This window comes from Nomascus leucogenys, chromosome 14, assembly GCF_006542625.1.
Source record: "Nomascus leucogenys isolate Asia chromosome 14, Asia_NLE_v1, whole genome shotgun sequence".
Lineage (NCBI taxonomy): Eukaryota > Metazoa > Chordata > Mammalia > Primates > Hylobatidae > Nomascus > Nomascus leucogenys.
This window is the reverse complement of record NC_044394.1, coordinates 25,901,847-25,921,119: the sequence shown is the minus strand read 5'-3', so window position 1 is coordinate 25,921,119 and position 19,273 is coordinate 25,901,847. Positions and strand designations below refer to the sequence as shown.

Below are 19,273 nucleotides of genomic sequence, written 5' to 3'. Positions count from 1 at the left end.
AGCCAGGTGTGGAGTGCTCATGTGTAACCCCAGCTACTCGGGAGCCTGAGGAAGGAGAATCATTTGAACCTGGGAGGCAGAGGTTGCAGTGAGCTGAGATCACGCCACTGTACTCCAGCCTGGGGGATAGAGCAAGACTTTGTCTCAAAAAAAAAAAAAAAGATTTTAGTATTATATATATATTTTTTCTTATTTAAATGATACAGTCATTGTAGGAAAAAAAAACTTTGAGAAACTACAGAGAATTGAAGTTAAAAACATGCCACCATTCAGAGCAACAGCTTACAACTTTTTGTGTATATCCATGGTGTGAGACTGCAAACAGTACAGTTTTAAGTTTTACAAAAATGTGGTTTTACTATATGTATACTTTATGGTCTGATTTTTCAGGTACAGTTAACTATGGTCAGTCTCGGCGGGCGGTGGCTCACGCTTGTAATCCCAGCACTTTGGGAGGCGAGGCGGGCGGATCACGAGGTCAGGAGATCGAGACCACGGTGAACCCGTCTCTACTAAAATACAAAAAAAAAATTAGCCGGGGTGGTGGGGGCCTGTAGTCCAGCTACTCGGAGGCTGAGCAGGAATGGCGTGAACCCGGAGGGAGCTTGCAGTGAGCCGAGTCTCGCACTGCATCCAGCCTGGCGACAGCGAGACTCCGTTCAAAAAAAAAAAAAAAAAAAAACTATGGTCAGTCTCTGTGTGATCAGGTATTATCTGTGTCATCATTTTTAAGTGCTGTTTAACAGTCATATAGCTGTCACAGCTTTGGCTATAAGATTACGGAGGTCCTGCAGCCAGTTAAGCCGACTGAGTTCCTTTCCTTACGGGGGTCCAGTGTGCAATGGCTGTAAACAGCAGCTTCCTTGGTAGTGTATGCAGCCTGTTTGTTGTGTAGGTTGCCCTAAGGGACCTTGGAGACAGGCCTTTCAGATGTATGTTCATGTTTCTGAGCTTGCACTACCCCAATGTAGGCTCCAAACAGGCATGTGAGGTGCCTTTGGAAAGCCCCAGGGCACTGTGGCCAGGGTTCACGTTGGCCAAGTTATGTCCATCCATACCAAGCTGCAGAATAAGGAGCATGTGATTGAGGTCCTGCTCAGGGCCAAGTTCAAGTTCCCTGGCTGCCAGAAGATCCACATCTCGAAGAAGTGGGGCTTCACCAAGTTCAATGCCGATGAATTTGAAGACATGATGGCTGAGTAGCGGCTCATCCCAGATGGCTGTGGAGTCAAGTACGTTGCCATTCATGGCCCTCTGGACAAGCGGCTGGCCCTGCACTCATGAGGGCTTCCACTGTGCTGTCCCCTCTTAATACTCACCAATACATTCTACTTCCTGTCCCCCCCCCCGAAAAAAAAAAAAGATTAGAGAGGTTAATAACACGTTTGTTTACCAGATTATCATCATTTTATTAATTTAATGATTGGGAGTAGAGTAGGAGGAAAACTAACTCAGAAAATGAGAAGAGAAAGGAATAGGAGAATAAATTCAAGACTAAATTAGGGAAAGGGCATATACGGATCTGCAAAGGAATATCATGTATGACAAAAGCACCGATACCACAGAGCATAATTCTTCATGTTGTGTTGATTTTTTTTTTTTCTTTGCTTGTTTTAAGCTTATTACAAAACTGAATTAGGTTTATATCTTGGAAATTCCACATTCCTTAGCAGGTATTTAAAGCTCTTTGCTGTCTCCTACCTGTCAACTTTTTAACTTTATTTCAGGAATTTCTTCTGTATAAGAACTCTGGATGCCAGCCAGGGTGAGGTTCTCTGTCAGGTTTTCAGGCTAAAAGTAGTACCTTTTATATTTGTCATTTGTGCTTAATGTTTGAAGCTTTTACTTTTATTTTTTCATTGTTTTAATAAATTTTATTTTTTAGAATAGTTTTAGAAGCCGTTGCTTTTAAATAGGTTAAATGTATGTGGTTCACTCTTTAAGGCTCTGCCTTTTATTTTGGCATCAAGAAATTTGTTGGACCAATGGACTGTTGATATTGACCACTGTTTAAAGTAGTGCTTTTCATAAATTAGCTCATACATAAAACAATTTTTGATGAGTTTGAATACTGTGGAGTAATAGTCCTTTCATGCTTTCAGCAAAACTGGGCTAGGGAAATATTAGACCCATTGGAATATTTGTTGCTAGATGGAGTTCTAAAACCTAACCTGGAAAGAATTTTATTTTGACATGTAGATTCCTCATGAATGTTTACTTAGTATTACTTTTAAAATTAAAGCTACATACTTTATATGAGGCATTTAGAAATTTTTATTGCATTTTAAAAACATAAGTGCATTTTATTTAGGTGGGCAGCATATAATTCTACTTAGATAATTTTATCAGGCTGGAAATAACAGGGTAAGACTGAGAAGAAAATAAGAGAAGCTCAGATGGTGGGAGGATATGTATGATATTGGTGTACCAACATAAGTAATACAGAGTTTTAAAAAAATTAATTGTCAGGGAAATGCCTATAATAAAAAAAAGTCCCTGTGTTCCCTGTCTCCTCACCCTCCTGTTTTCAACTTTTTCAGATGTTGGTTTTGATATTAACCTCTATACAGTATTCTGAAATACTCTTATTATATTGCTGTTGCTTCATCTATCAATTTTAGGTGTAACCTGTGAACTTCCATTTACGATATATAAGGATTTCATTCTTGACCCTCCCCAGTTCTCTCAGTATAGTATATCAATTCTTAGGGTAGTTCTAAAAATAAAAATGTTGCTCAGCAATGAGCCAGAAAAGTTCCCTAGTTCATTTTATATCTTGCATGTTCTCTCTTTCTTGGTGTACTGTCTTTTTTCATTCAGTTAATTTTCTATGTGTGGATCACTTAATTCTTCTCAAACGCTCATAAACTATGCATCATTAGGTGATATATTATCCCCCCACCCCGGTCATAACCCTAGAGTATTGATTACTTTCTAGAGTTACTAAACTACCTTCCCTTCAGATCTCATCCTTATAATTCATTTTGCTTGTCTCTGAGGCAGGAGAACCTTAGGGTCTGGAGGCAGGGAATTCCCTAAGGCCAATTCACGCTGACTTCCTAGAATTAAATCAAAAGGAAAACCCTAAGATTCCACGCCCTGAGTAACAAAAGGAAAAGGACCGGAGGCTACCCCCTTTGCAACCTCCCCACACTTTTTTGTGTGGCTGGTGAAAAATTGAAATTACCTCTGATTGGTCCCCTCCTGCAACTAATCACGCTGATGGCAGGCCAAGTCTCCATCTGCATAGGAGTATAACTTTGTAACTTCAGCCTCTGACTGGTCCCACTTTCCACAACCAATTAGATGTTTGCATAGGGTGTAACTTTGTAACTTCAGACTGATCATGGGCCACTACTTCATTTAGGTAGGGTGTATACCAAGTAACCAATAGGAAACCTCTAGAGGGTATTTAAACCCCAGAAAATTCTGTAACTGGGTCCTTGACTCCCTTGCTGTGACTGTTCCCACCCTGTGGAGTATACTTTGATTTTCAATAAATCTCTGCTTTTGTTGTTTTATTTTTTCCTCGCTTTGTTTGTGCTTTTGTCCTATTCTTTGTTCAAAGTGCCAGGAACCTGGGCACCCTCCGCTGGTAACATCTTTCTTGGATCTCCAAGTTTCCTGGATTCCATTTTGTCATCTTTTTAGCTCACTTCCTTGTCGTAGAGGACATCTTTTCTGAGAGAGGATACATGGGGAGATAAATGTGTATTAGACCTTCCAGGCCTGAAATGTCTATCCTACCCTTATACTTATTGATAGGTCTTATTGGATACAGAATTGGAAAATTGCTTGCAGAATTTCAGAAGTATTGATCAATTGTATTCTAGGTTCCAATATTGCTTTGGAGAAGCAGTAGCCCTTTTTATTTTTGTGCTTTTCCTTCATACTCTTTTTTTTTTAAATTATTTATTTATTTATTTTGTAGAGACGGAGTCTCGCTCTGTAGTCCAGGCTGGAGTGCAGTGGCATGATCTCGGCATCCTCTGCCTCCTGGGTCCAAGCAATTCTCCTGCCTCAGCCTCCCGAGTAGCTGGGACTACAGGTGCACGCTGCCACGTCTGGCTAATTTCTTTTGTATTTTAGTAGAGACGGGGTTTCCCCATGTTGCCCAGGCTGGTCTCGAACTCCTGAGCTCAGGCAATCTGCCTGCCTTGGCCTCCCAAAGTGCTAGGATTACAGGCGTGAGCCACTCACTTGGCCTCTTTTGTTTTATGTTTTATTTTTTTAATTTTTTTGAGACTTGAGTCTCGCCGTATTGCCAGGATGGAGTGCAGTGGCGTGATCTTGGCTCACTGCAACCTCCGCCTTCCAGGTTCAAGCAATTCTCCTGCCTCAGCCTCCTGAGTATCTGGAGCTACAGGCACATGCCACCACACCCAGCTAATTTTTGTATTTTTAGTAGAGTCGGGGTTTCACCGTGTTGGCCAGGATGGTCTCATGGTCTCAATCTCCTGACCTCCTGATCTGCCCGCCTCAGCCTCCCAAAGTGCTGGGATTACAGGCGTGAGCCACCGCGCCCGGCCTCCTTGATACTCTTAATCACTCTCCCTGAAAGCTTTTAGAATCTTTATCCTTCCTCAGCTTCAGGAATTTTCTTTCTGTTTTGGTGGGCCTTTTGGTTGTGAACATTTTATTTCATAATTTCCTTACCTCCATATTTATTGCTCTCACTTCCTGGAGCTATATTAGTCAGATATTGTACCCTTCTTGATTACTTCCTTTTCTTATTGTCTCTCTCTTTTTTTTTTTTTTTTTTTTTTTTTTTGAGATGGGATTGCTGTGTTGTTAAGGTTGGAGTGCAGTGGCATGATTATGGCTCACTGCGGCCTTGACTTCCTGGGCTCAAGTGATTCTCCCACCTCAGCCTCCCAGGTAGCTGGGACCACAGGCATGTGCCACTATGCTCAGCTAATACATTTTTTTATTGTAGAGAGGAGGTCTTGCGATGTTGCCCAGGTTGGTCTTGAACTCCTGGGTTCAAGCAGTCATCCCACCTTAGCCTCCTAAAGTGCTGGGATTACAGGTGTGAGCCACTGCACCAGGCCTTTTCTCTCCATTATTAATATTTTTTTCCATTTTGTGGGAGATTTCATTTTTCCCTTTTGTGGACCTTTTGTTGAATTTTACAAATTGCTATAATTTTAATTGGTTTTTAAACTGTAAATGATATATATATATACAAAAGGTATATGATATGTATTTGTATATATTACAGTGCTCTGAATTTTGTTATTGTTATTTTGGCTCCCTGACCAAAAAATGCCCTGTTTTGTAATCTGAATTTATATTTTCATGACATTTCATTCTTATTTCCGTAACCAAATATCTTACATCTCTCAGGATATAAATTACGGCTAAAATCTTTTTTTTTCTTTTTGTATTTTATCTATTTCCTCTAAATTTCTTTTTTCTTTTCTCTTTTTTTGTTTCTTTTCTTTCTTTTTCTTTTTTTTTTTTGAGGCGGAGTATCGCTCTTGTTGCCCGGGCTGGAGTGCAGTGGCGTGATCTCGGCTCACTGCAACCTCTGCCTCCTGTGTTCAAGTGGTTCTCCTGCCTCAGCCTCCCGAGTATCTGGGATTATAGGCATGTGCCACCAGGCCCAGCTGATTTTGTATTTTTGGTAGAGACAGGGTTTCTCCATGTTGGTCAGGCTGATCTCAAGCTTCTAACCTCAGGTGATCCACCCACCTCAGCCTCCCAAAGTGCTGGGATTACAGGCGTGAGCCACCACGGCCACCCTTACTGTTTGTTTTTATCTGCCTTCGGTGATCCAAAGGCAGATAAAATTTTTCTTGCATATCTTCTTATTGTTATCTTTTCATGGTAATGAGAGGGGTACTAAAAAGTGAATTTGAAGGCCTCTGTGGTCAGGGCATCTCAGATGTTGGCCACTGCTGTATGATGGTTAAATGGTGAGTAGGTTTTCTTGTTGGGGCTAAACAGGCTTTTTCTATTCCAAACCCCACCACAAATACACTAAACTAAGAACACTCTAGAAGGACAAAAGATGACAGCTTATCAGCATAGTTTGGATGACAGAAAAGGGACAAATAGTAACTCGGAGTGAAAGAAATAAACTTGGTAAGAGCTATAAAAAGACATTTAAAAGAAGTATATTTCAATCTTTGGCTTTGAGATATGTTAGTCTGGTGGTTGGGTTACCAGATAGGAAGAAGGGTACTTGAGGAGGTTTACCATTTAAGTCATGTATTTCACTTATCTTGCTTTCAGTTTTTTTCTTTTTTTCTTGTTTTCTTTTTTTTTTTTTTTTTTTTTTTTGAGACAGGGTCTTGATCTGCCACCTGGGCTGGAGTACAGTGCCATAGTCTAGCTCACTGCAACCTTGACCTCCTAGAGTCAAGCAATCCTCTTATCTCTGCCTCCTGTGTAGCTGGGACTACGGGCGTATGGCACCCTGCCTGCCTAACTTTGTTTCTTTTGAGACAAGGTCTCACTATGTTGCCTAGACCAGTCTTGAACTCCTGGGCTTAAGCGATCCTCCTGCCTCTGCCTCCCAAAGTGCTGGGATTAACAGGCATGAGTTGGCCTTCATTTTCTTGATCACACTTGCTTTCTTTGGTATCTGGTGTTCCTGAGTTTATCTTGTTCATTATGTATAGAAAAAACTTGTTTTCATAGGTGACGTAGGAATAATATTTTGCTTTTTTAGGATGGGAACTTGCAGGTTTTAATTGTACCTTTCATTTAGTCGTCTTATTTTCTGCCTCAGGCTTCATCCCTGCCTTTAGAGATATGTTATGTTCTTAAGTCCTGAGCCTTTCCAGTGTTCTGTGGGGTTGATTTTTTTTTTCTTTGTAAATCCGTTTCATAGCTGGTTGGAAGTTTCTTTCTTTTACTGTGAATTACTTACTATTTTTCCCTTTTCTGTCACTCAAAATAAGTTGATAGCTGTCATCTTCTGTTTCATTGTTTCTGTTTTTCTAGAGTGTTCTTTAGTATATTTATAGTAGGATTTGGAATAGAGAACAAGTAAGTTTATGTGTAAAATCAAGCTGGTTTTGGTGAAGCTTGTAGCTAAAAAAAAAATTCAAGCTGGTTTTGACTGAAAGTGATATTTTTATTTAAAACTCCTTTTCCACCTTGCATTATGGATGCAATGTACAGCAAGGGTCCCCAGCCCCTGGGCCACAGACTGGTACCCAATTAGGAACCGGGCCACACAGCAGGAGCTGAAGGGCAGATGAGTGAGTGAAGCTTCATCTGTATTTACAGCTATTACCCATTGCTCACGTTACCACCTGAACTCCACCTCCTGGCAGCATCAGATTCTCACAGGAGCCTGGATCCTGTTGTGAACTGTGCATGTGAGGGATCTAGGTTGCATACTTCTCATGAGAATATAATGCTTGATGATCTATCACTGTCTCCTATCACCCCCAGATGGTACCGTCTAGTTGTAGGAAAACAAGCTCAGGGCTCCAACTAATTCTACATTATGGTGAGTTGTATAATTATTTCATTATATATTACAGCGTGATACTATAACGTGCACAATAAATGTAATGTGTTTGAATCATCCCAAAGTCCTCTGGGTCCTTGGAGAAATTGTCTTCCACAAAACAGGTCCCTGGTGCCAAAAAGGTTGGGAACCATTGATATACAAAGGGAAATGCTGTATTGAGAATTCACATACCTAGACTTCTCAGAATTGAATGTAATAGAATAAAAAGTATTATTTATGTAATAAACAATTATTTAAAAAATGCATATATTTGTGTACGTGTGTGTTCCCCCATTAGACTCACAGCTCTTTTTGAACTTGTGTATTTTGGGTCTGGAAGGACCCAGACCCAGTTTCTTCTGTTACTTTGTTCACATAATTTTTGTCTTTGAAGATCATTAGTTTCTTAGGTCCATTACCAAGCAGTTTAATGCTCATTTTCTAACACTTATTTTATTTATTTATTTACTTACTTACTTACTTACTTACTTACTTCTCTAGATGGAGTCTTGCTCTGTCGCCCAGGCTGGAATTCAGTGGCGCAATCTTGGCTCACTGCAACCTCCGCTTCCTGGGTTCAAGCAATTCTTCTGTCCCTGTCTCCTGAGTAGCTGGAATTACAGGCACCCGCCACCACAGCTGGCTAATTTTTGTATTTTTAGTAGAATCGGGGTTTCACGATGTTGGCCAAGCTGGTCTTGAACTGACCTCAAGTGATCCACCTGCCTTGGCCTCCCAAAGTGCTGGGATTACAGACATGAGCCACCGTGTCCGGCCCTAACACTTATTTTAAAAGTAAATTTGGCTGAATCTTTGGCTTTCTTCATCCAAATCTGACTTCAAGATCGTTTTCTGGGATTTCGGATTCCATTTTTAGTAAATGATCTGCCTGCCTCAGCCTCCCAAAGTGCTGGGATTACAGGTGTGAGCCACCACACCCGGCCTGATGTCTTACTTTGAACCTGATTTTTCTAAGTTTTTTATGTTTTTTGAGACAGTCTCCCTCTATCACCCAGGCTAGAGTGCAGTGGTGCAATCTTGGCTCACTGCAACTTCCACCTCCCGGGTTCAAGCAATTCTTGTGCTTCAGCCTCCTGAGTAGGTGGGGTTACAGGTGTGTGCCACCATGCCCAGCTAATGTTTGTATTTTTAGTAGAGATGAGGTTTTGCCATATTGGCCAGGCTGATCTCAAACTCCTGGCCTCTAGTCATCTGCCCACTTTGGCCTCCCAAAGTGCTGGGATTACAGGCTGAGACAGTGCACCACCCCCCCCCACCCCCCACCCTGACACTCAAGTTTATGACCTCACTTTGTTTCTGTTTGTTTTTTGAGAGGGAGTGTCTCACTCTGTCTCCCAGGCTGGAGTGCAGGGGCGCGACCTCGGCTCACTGCAGCCTCCACCTCCCAAGTTCAAGTGACTCTCCTGCCTCAGCCTCCTCAGTATCTGGGATTACAGGTAGACCACCAAGCCCGTCTAATTTTTTATTTTTAGTAGAGACAAGATTTCAACATGTTGGCCAGGGCCAGGCTGGTCTCAAACCCCTGACCTTAAGTGATGTGCTTGCCTCAGCCTCCCAAAGTGCTGTGATTACAGGCGTGAGCCACCACACCCAGCCTGACCTCTGACTTTAAACCTGATTTTTCCTAAACATCAAAGGAAGAAGCTGTTAATTAGAAGAATTGTAGGAGAAATGTGTTTATTTTTCTTCTTGTGGGAGTTGTGATACTATAGAATTGTAAAGCTGGAGGAGGCCTTAGAGGTAAAAATAAAAACCCTTTCATTTTGCCACAGATAAAAAAGATGTGATGCATTATTTATATATAGTTATATATTTATAATTATATATTTCTGTGTGACAAAAACACTCCAAAAGTAGTACTGTATCTTAAAACAGCAGTAAACATTTTATTATCCTCAAAGATTCAATGGGACAGGAATTTGGAAGTCCTTTAGCTGTTTGATTCTGGGTCGGGTTTCTCATAATGTTTTCGTCAAGGTATTGGCCAGGTGATAGTCATGTAAAGGCTCATGTGGGGCTGGAGGATATACTTCCAAGTTGGCTTGCTTTAGATAGTGATCAAATTAGTGCTGGTTGTTTATTTTATTTTATTTTTATTTTTTTGTGACAGAATCTTGCTTTGTCACCCAGGCTGCAGTGCAGTGGCACGATCTTGGCTCACTGCAATCTCTGTTTCCCCGGTTCAAACGATTCTCCTGCCTCGGCATCCCAAGTAGCTGGGATTACAGGTGCCCACCACCACGCCTGGCTAATTTTTGTATTTTTAGTAGAGATGGGATTTCACCATGTTGACCAGGCTGATCTCGAACTCCTAACTTCAGGTGATCCACCCACCTCAGCCTCCCAAAGTGCTGGGATTACAGGCGTGAGCCACCACACCCGGCCTCAGTACTGGTTGTTAATGAGAGGCCTTGGTACTTTCTCATGTGGACCTCTTTTTAGGTTGCTTGAGTGTTTTTCAGTGATAGGTGGCTTCCTCTAGGGTAAGTGATCCAAAAAAGAGCAAGGCAGAAGTGACAATGTCTTTTATGACCTAGTCTCAGATGTCACACATTGTCACTTCCACCACATTCTGTTCACTAGAAGTGAGTTCCATCTACACAGAAGAATATCAAGTGATTTGTGGCTGTATTTCAAATTCACACTTGGAGAAATAAAATTATTTCCACATGATCATACAGGGCATTGGTGATCTATTCAGACTACTATATAGATGTTTTGATATGATGCTATTACTAGGTGCAGATTATAAATTATAGTTGCTTAGCTATCATCCGTCGTTGGATACAAGTATTAGAACCAGGTACTTGTGTATGTATTAATTGCCTATTGATTCACCAGACTGTTCCTGCCCTTTTTTGAGACATGGTTTCGCTCTGTCACTCAGGCATGATCAGGGTTCACTGCTGTCTCAGCCTCCTGGGCTCAAGCCTCTCGAATAGCTGGGACTACAGGCACAAGCAACAATGCCTAGCTGACTCTTTTATTTTTATTTTTTTTGTAGAGATGGGCCTCATCATGTTGTCCTGGCTTGTCTTGAGCTCCTGGACTTAAGCGATCCTCCCACCTTGGTCTCCCAAAGTGTTGGGATTACAGGTGTGAGCCACTGTACCTGGCTGAGATCCTTTTAATTATCTACATATGCCAGGCATTGTGCTACTAACTGAACATGTCTAAGGAGAACTGGATTTGTTCGTAATACTTTTTTTTTGAGACCGCGTTTTGGTCTTGTTGCCCAGGCTGGAGTGCAGTGGTGTAATCTCGGCTCACTACAGCCTCCGCCTCCCGAGTTCAAGTGATTCTCCTACTTAAGCCTCCCAAGTAGCTGAGATTACAGGTGCCCACCACCATACCTGGCTAATTTTTTTTGTATTTTTAGTAGAGACAAGGTTTCACCATGTTGGTCATGCTGGCTTCGAACTCCTGACCTCAAATGATCCACTTGCCTCGGCCTCCCAAAGTGCTGGGATTACAGGCGTGAGCCACCGTGCTCGGCCAGTCTTTTTTTTTTTTTTTTTTTTTAAATATACATTTATATTTTTTACAGGAGCTTGGGGGAGAGAGAGAGAGAGTGTGTGTGTGTGTGTGTGTGTGTGTTTTGTTCTTAAACACTTTCGATTTGCCAGATAGCGTCAGAGCACCCCTCCCAAGTAGCTTTCAAGGACATTAATTTAAAAATGTGGCTGTTTTATTAGTTGACAACAAAATTCTTTATATTAAATAACCAGCTGGCTTTACTAATAAGATATTTTGTTATAAGTTTCCTAATAACTTGCTAAACATAAATTGAGTACTTGACACTGGAGAAACAAAATGCCACAATTCTTGTTTTTAAATAGTTCCCTGTGTAGAAGGAGAGACAAATCCATACGTAAAACTGAAGATAATAGCTGTAAACCTAACATGATGACTTTACACTAACTAAAATATCAGTTGTTGTTGCAACGCTATCTTTATGTTATTAAGGGGTCCCCCAGCAGTAAGGAAAAAATAAAAACAAGTCTAGAAATAACTTAGTATTTGCTTGTTTTTTTATATTATTAAAAAATACAGCTGCTGCTCTATTACTAATTTATTCAATTTTTTTTCTCTTATAGGCAATGTCTATGCTGCTTCAAGGAATATAAGCATTTGGAGATTTTTAATCAAGTAGTGTGTGCACTTATTAACTTAGTGATTGCCCAAGTTCAAGTGCTCCGGGACCAGCTTTGTAAACATTGTACTACCATTAACATAGATTCCACGTGGCAAGATGAGAGTAATCAAGGAGAAGAACCACTGAATATAGATAGAGAGTGTAATGAAGGAAGTACAGAAAGACAAAAATCAATAGAAAAAAAATCAAACTCTACAAGAATTTGTAATCTGACTGAGGAGGAATCTTCAAAGAGTTCTGATCCTTTTAGTTTGTGGAGTACAGATGAGAAGGAAAAACTCTTACTATGTGTGGCAAAAATTTTTCAAATTCAGTTTCCCTTATATACTGCTTACAAGCATAATACTCACCCTACTATTGAGGTATGTAAAAATAGGTGGTGTGAATTTTAAGTAATACCAAGTCTTAACTTGGCAGTCTGTTACTGATAAATATGAAGACAGTCTTTTGCTGGCAGAAAATCATTGTCACCAGAATTATTTAATGTTTCTCTAGAGCATTTCTTTAGCAGTTTGTGCTGAAAATTTGCTCGGCATAGTTCGTCCTATCAAGGAAAGATGTATACATTGAACTCAGAAATTAAACTGGTAGTGATCTAAACATTTTACTGGTATAGATCTATGCTTATTTTGTGACTTAATAAATAATAGTTGAGAGAAAAGAAACACATGGAATTTTAAATATCATTCTTAGAAACAGTCTACAGATGAGAATTTGCTTTTATCAAGAAAAAAAAGCTTAGCAAATTATCTGTGATTAGTAGTTTCAAATAATAGTATTTTCTTTTCTTTTTTTTTGTGAGATGGAGTCTGTCTCTGGAGTCTGTCTCTGGAGTGCAGTGGTGTAATCTCGGTTCACTGCAAGCAACGCCTCCTGGGTTCATGCCATTCACCTGCCTCAGCCTCCCAAGTAGCTGAGACTACAGGTGCCCACCACCACGCCCGGCTAAGTTTTAAAAAAGTTTTTTTAGTAGATATGGGGTTTCACCGTGTTAGCCAGGATGGTCTCGATCTCCTGACCTCGTGATCCGCCCACCTCGGCCTCCCAAAGTGCTGGGATTACAGGCGTGAGCCACTATGCCTGGCTAAATAATAGTATTTTCTTTTGTAAATTAAGATGCTTGACTCTATTAGTGATGTTTTTGCAAGCATTTCTAAGTATGTAGTAACCTACCTTAGACTTACTGAGGTAATATGATTTCTTTCTAGGCATAGTGGGAATTGAGACAATTATGTGGTAATATATTAATGACTTAACAGTGGTTTATTATTCCTCATGAGTCTCACAGGCAGTTCCTTAGCTAGTTTTGTGTGGGCAGAGTTATGCAGGTGAATTTACTTTGAGAACTGGATGGGTAAGGTCTGGGTCTCACTTGTGTGTGTGGCAGTTGGTAGTGGCTGTTATCTGGGGCTCCTTGTATTTTCTCCACATGGCTTATTTTCCACTAGGGTAGATTGGCTTCCTTAAATAGTAGTCTTAGCAGTGCTCCAGGAAGGTAAAAGTAGAAGCTGTAAGACTTCTTATGGTACAGCCTTTGAAATGTCACAGTATAATTCTGCCATATTCTGTTGTGCTGCTTTCTGTTACTTGAAGCAGTTCACGAGGACAGCCCAGATTCGAAGGGGTAGTGAAATACACTCCATTTCTGGGGGAAGGAGAGGTAAAATTTCATTTTATATCTTATACATTCTGTTTCCTGTGCATCCTGGAATATGAAGAGTTATGGCCATTAGAGAATCTATGACTTTTTTTTGTTTGTTTTTAATCTGCCCCTTTTCTCTAGCTTATTTGTTCCTGTAACCTTTATACTTCTCTTTCTTCATCTGGGAAATAATAGTCCTTTACTGGGATATTTTCACATTGAATGGAGACTTATTTGAAAACATAGCTTGAGGGCAGATATTTTCCCTGTTAGAATTCTTTGTAAGAATATTTTAAATCAGGCACACAAGTCACCTTCTTGGCCCTCTTCCAAGTTGTACTTTCTGTCCTTCTTTCTTTTTTTTTTTTTTTTTTTTTTTTTTTTTTTTTTTTTTTTTTTTGTGTGACAGAGTCTTGCTCTGTCGCCCAGGCTGGAGTGCAGTGGCGCAATCTCGGCTCACTGCAAGCTCCGCCTCCCAGGTTCATGCCATTCTCCTGCCTCAGCCTCTCCGAGTAGCTGGGACTACAGGCGCCCGCCACCACGCCCGGCTAATTTTTTTGTATTTTTAGTAGAGACGGGGTTTCACCGTAGTCTCGATCTGCTGACCTTATGATCCGCCCGCCTTGACCTCCCAAAGTGCTGGGATTACAAGCGTGAGCCACCGCACCTGGCCTGTCCTTCTTTCCTTACTTTCTAAAGCCTTTTTTTTTTTTTTTTTTTTTTGAGATAGAGTCTTGCTCTGTCGCCCAGGCTGGAGTGCAGTGGTGTGATCTCGGCTCACTGCAAGCTCCGCCTCCCGGGTTCACATCATTCTCCTGCCTCAGCCTCCCAAGTAGCTGGGAGTACAGGCGCCCGCCACCATGCCTGGCTAATTTTTTAGTAGAGATGGGGTTTCACCCTGTTAGCCAGGATGGTCTGGATCTCCTGGCCTTGTGATCCGCCCGCTTCAACCTCCCAAAGTGCTGGGATTCCAGGCGTTAGCCACTGCGCCCGGCCTCTAAAGCTTTTTGATAAACTTTCACTCAGTCCTGCTCTGTGTGGGAGGGAAAGAGTATTTAAAATCAGATTGTGCTCTGTCTTCTAAAAATCTTAGCCTATGATCTTCCAGTATAGAAACTTAAATAATCTCTTACATGATATAAAATATATTAAATATTCTGAAAAAGTAATCCTTTTTCAACAAAAGAGAGTCCCATCAGGCAAACTTGAAATATTTAATCAACATAAACACCATCTACGTAGTGCTTTAATATCTTAACTTGGTAATTGAAAGATGCTGAAAATAGTTTCGTTAGGGACTTAGATATGTGAAATTCACAGAAATTTTTTCCAATTAAATATTTCTTAATGATATAGAACTATAAGCAATACCGAGTCTGCTGCTTCTAAAATAAACTTGCTCATCAGTGTTTTTTCTTTCTTATTTTCAAAAATGGTAATCTCTAAATGCAGGCATAGTTACACTCTTGTACTTTTGTTTTGAAGTACTTTGTTATTACTCTTCCTGAGTATTTTATGTTACTACTTGGTTGAAAGCAGTAGTTTTGTGAGGTCTTCGAGGAAAATTCTAACAAAAAATACCCATAAAGATAATAAAGGAGTTACCTCCTTATACCAAATTCTATTAATATATTAGATATGTGCCTCTTTAATTTTCTTTTCGTAATAGTTGTTTCCGAGGTTTCTTTTTTTTTGAGACGGAGTCTTGCTCTGTCCCCCAGGCTGGAGTGCAGTGGCGCGATCTCGGCTCACTGCAAGCTCTGCCTCCCGGGTTCACGCCATTCTCCTGCCTCAGCCTCCCGAGTAGCTGGGACTACAGGCGCCCGCCAACACGCCCGGCTAATTTTTTGTATTTTTAGTGGAGACGGGGTTTCACCGTTTTAGCCAGGATGGTCTCGATCTCCTGACCTCGTGATCCGCCCACCTCAGCCTCCCAAAGTGTTGGGATTACAGGCTTGAGCCACCGCACCCGGCGTGTTTCCGAGGTTTCTATTATCTTAATAATGATCTGTTACAAGTGCTCTAAAATTTCTAGTTTCTATCTCAATGGCCGTTTAATTAAGTGCGGTAAGGGTCAGCTATTTCAAATGGTCTTAGATCAAAGACTTGGTAGCATACATGTTATAAAATTATATATAGGTATAAATTTGTATGTATATACACACAATTATTTTAAAGCAAACAAATTATTATGAAATGTAATACAGCTTACTAGAGATTTTTATCCCACTTTTCTTTGAGGAAATTGTCCATCTAGTCTTTTCTTTGTACTGCTGTGCTATCCTTTCTCAAGCCTTTGATTTTGATTTTTAGTTAATATTTTTTAAAGAGGCACAACTTGGCCAAAATTCTTAGAAGGACAAGATTCAAAACTCATGTGTTAGTATTTTGATAGCTGTGTCTTTAGAAACCTACTCAACACTTTTATTTTGTAGAAGAAGCAACTGGCCTACAGAGGTTAAAAGATTTGATCAGGCATATTGCTGAGAAGAGTCGTAGAATCCAGGTCTTACTCTACTGCACTACTTCTAAATCATTTTGAACTAATTACTGTATTCTAAATAATATGGGAACTTGGAGCACCTCCTTCTGTCTCCCTTCTTCTCTTTCCTACTGTCCCCATCAAAGCTGATAATTTTTTTTTTTTTTTGAGATGGAGTCTTGCTCTGTTGCCCAGGCTGGTGTGCAGTGGCGCGATCTCGGCTCACTGCAAGCTCCGCCTCCTGGGTTCACGCCATTCTCCTGCCTCAGCCTCCGGAGTAGCTGGGACTACAGGTGCCCGCCACCACACCTGGCTAATTTTTTTGTATTTTTAGTAGAGACGGGGTTTCACTGTGGTCTCGATCTCCTGACCTCGTGATCCACCCGCCTCGGCCTCCCAAAGTGCTGGGATTACAAGCGTGAGCCACTGCACCCGGCCTTAAAGCTGATAATATTTTAAAAGGTTCGGTAATTGGACATAAGTAATACTAATTCAGGATAAAAAGGGGGAACGGCCTAGTTTTTATTTTTTTCCCCTTAAGAGACAGGGTCTTGCTCTGTCTCCCAGGCTGGAGTGCGGCGATGTGATCATAGGTCACCATAACCTTGAATTCCTGGGCTCAAACCCACCTCAAATCCCTCCCCGTGAGGCTGGGATCCACCCACCTCAGCCTCCTGAGTAGCTTGGACACTAGGCACTCACCACAGTGCCTGGCTAAGTTTATTTTTATTTTATTATTACTTTTTTTAAGAGATGGAGTTTATCTGTGTTTATGGGGTTTATCGAGACCAGGCTGGTCTTGAACTCGTGGCCTCAGGTGATCCTCCTGCCTTGGCCTCCAAAGTGCTGGGATTACAGGCATGAGCCACAGTGCCTTGCCATGCTGGCTGCATTCTTTATCCTGAATAATTATGTGTAATTCTGTGAAATGAGATATTGCTCTAGTGTTGTTAAATTTTTTTCTAAGTGTAGGGAAAAAAGATTATAAAAATGATAGAAAGGGGCCGGGCGCAGTGGCTCATGCCTGTAATCCCAGCACTTTGGGAGGCCGAGGCAGGTGGATCACAAGGTCAGGAGATCAAGACCATCCTGGCTAACACGGTGAAACCCCGTCTCTACTAAAAATACAAAAAAAAAAAAGTTAATGGGGCGTGGTGGTGGATGCCTGTAGTCCCAGCTACTCTGGAGGCTGAGGCAGGAGAATGGCATGAACCCGGGAGGCGGAGCTTGCAGTGGGCCGAGATCGCGCCACTGCACTCCAGCCTAGGTGACAGAGTGAGACTCTGTCTCAAAAAAAAAAAAAAAAAAAAAAAAAGGGCCAGGTACAGTTTTTGGAAGCCAAGGCAAGAGGACCACTTGAGGCCAGGAGCTCAGGTCTAGGCTGGGCAGCATAGCAGGAGCTCATCTTTACAAAAGAAAAAAATTAACTGGGTGTAGTGGTACACGCCTGTAGTCCCAGCTACTTGGGAGGCTGAGGCAGAAGGATCACTTGAGCCACGAGTTCAAGGCTGCAGTGAGCTAGGATCATGCCTCTGCATGACAGAGTGGGACCCTATCTTTAAAAAAGTAGAAAGGAGAGAAACCACTGCATTTATGTTAAATATATGTATGGTATAATCAAACAGATTAAATATATACATGAAGGTTTTATTTTTTATTTATTTTTTTTGAGACAGTCTCACTTGGTCACCAGGCTAGAGTACAATGGCGCGATCTCGGCTCATTGCAACCTCTGCCTCCTGGGTTCAAGCGATTCTCCTGCCTTAGCCTCCCAAGTAGCTGGGACTACGGGCGTGCACCTACAACGCCCAGCTAATTTTTGTATTTTTAGTAGAGACAGGGTTTCACCATGTTGGCCAGGATGGTCTTGATCTCTTGATCTTGTGACCTGCCAGCCTCGGCCTCCCAAAGTGCTGGGATTACAGGTGTGAGCTACCGCACCTGGCCTTATTTTTTCATTTTTGAATCAGGGTCTTTTTCTGTCACCCAGACTGGAGGAGTACACTGGCACAATTATGATTGACTGTAGCCTTGAACTCCTGGGCTCAAGTAACCCTTCAGCTTCAGTGTCCTAAGTAGCTGGGAGTACAAGTGCATGCCACCATGCCTAGCTAGTTTTTCAATTTTTTTGAGGAGGCAGGGTCTCGCTGTGTTGCCTGGGCTGGCTTTGAACTCCTGGCTTTGGGCAATCCTTTTGCCTCAGCCTCCCAAAGTACTGGGATTATAAGATGAGCCACCACGCCCAATCAATTTAGTATTTTTTAGAATAATACCAATGTTGTACAATTATCACTACTAATTCCAACATTACTGAGTTCCTTTTAAGCAAAAATTTTTGAGACATTGAGTTCTTCATGGTTTGATCATGGAGCAACATTTTCTTAATTTACATAGAATTGCCTTTCCTCTGGCTGGGCGCGGTGGCTCATGTCTGTAATCCCAGCACTTTGGGAGGCTGAGGCGGGCGGATCACAAGGTCAGGAGGTTGAGACCATCCTGGCTAACACAGTGAAACCCCATCTCTACTAAAAATACAAAAAATTAGCCGGGCGTGGTGGCGGGTGCCTGTAGTTCCAGCTACTGGGGAGGCTGAGGCGGGAGAATGGCGTGAACTGGGGAGGCAGAGCTTGTAGTGAGCCGAGATGGCGCCACTGCACTCCAGCCTGGGCAACAACAGAGTGAGACTCCGTCTCCAAAAAAATAAAAAAATAAAAAAATTGCCTTTCCTCTATAGTTACTCATTTATTTCTGTTTTCTCTTTTAAAATAACCAAATTTCTCTGCTATAAATAGGATGGGATCAACTCATGTAGTAAATGGGAGGTTTTTGAGGAAAACAAATGCAAGATTTTAAAAATCATTGATAAGTTTATTAAGGCCTTTCTCAGTGATTACCTAAAATAAGAACTTTTGAAAAATACTGTTAATACAGCTTTTTTTTTTTTTTTTTTTGGAGACAGTGTCTCGCACTGTTGCTGAGGCTGGAGTGCAGTGGCGTGATCTCAGCTCACTACAAGCTCTGCCTCCCCAGTTCACGCCATTCACCAGCCACAGCCTCCCAAGTAGCTGGGATTACAGGCGCCCGCCACCACGCCTGGCTAATTTTTTTGTATTTTTAGTAGAGAAGGGGTTTCACTGTGTTGGCCAGGGTGGTCTCCAACTCCTGGCCTCGTGATCCGTCTGCCTCAGCCTCCCAAAGTGCTGGGATTACAGGCGTGAGCCACTGTGCCCGGGGCCATTAATTCGTCTTTTAATGAGACTTCCTGGTGTTGTTCTTAGTGTTTTTTTAACCCATAGATCTGTATTAATTTTTTATATACTACCTAAAAAATGAGATTATAACATTTTAGGATACTAGCTTTATGTATTCAGATTAGAAATAGAGTGGCAAAACAGTTCCCCTGAATCACCAAAATAGATGTAATCAAATCTGAGTAACACTGCATACCAGGATAGAACTCGATTTTTTCTTTTTTTTTGAGATGGAGTTTTGATCCTGTTGCCC

The 19,273-nt window shown here is 41.5% G+C and overlaps 1 protein-coding gene and 1 non-coding gene across 4 annotated transcripts in view; both read left to right on the top strand.

The window, feature by feature from the left end:
- USP34 (ubiquitin specific peptidase 34) overlaps positions 1-19,273 on the top strand; it is a 288,791-nt gene that overhangs the window by 56,014 nt on the left and 213,504 nt on the right. For all 3 annotated transcript variants that reach the window (XM_030827871.1, XM_030827873.1, XM_030827872.1), the window contains exon 3: positions 11,587-12,007. In XM_030827871.1, the coding sequence (XP_030683731.1) occupies positions 11,587-12,007 (421 nt within the window). The remainder of the gene's footprint in view (positions 1-11,586; positions 12,008-19,273) is intronic.
- LOC115838452 lies at positions 789-923 on the top strand. Its single transcript, XR_004033479.1, has one exon. It is a non-coding gene; the product is annotated as a small nucleolar RNA SNORA70 (small nucleolar RNA).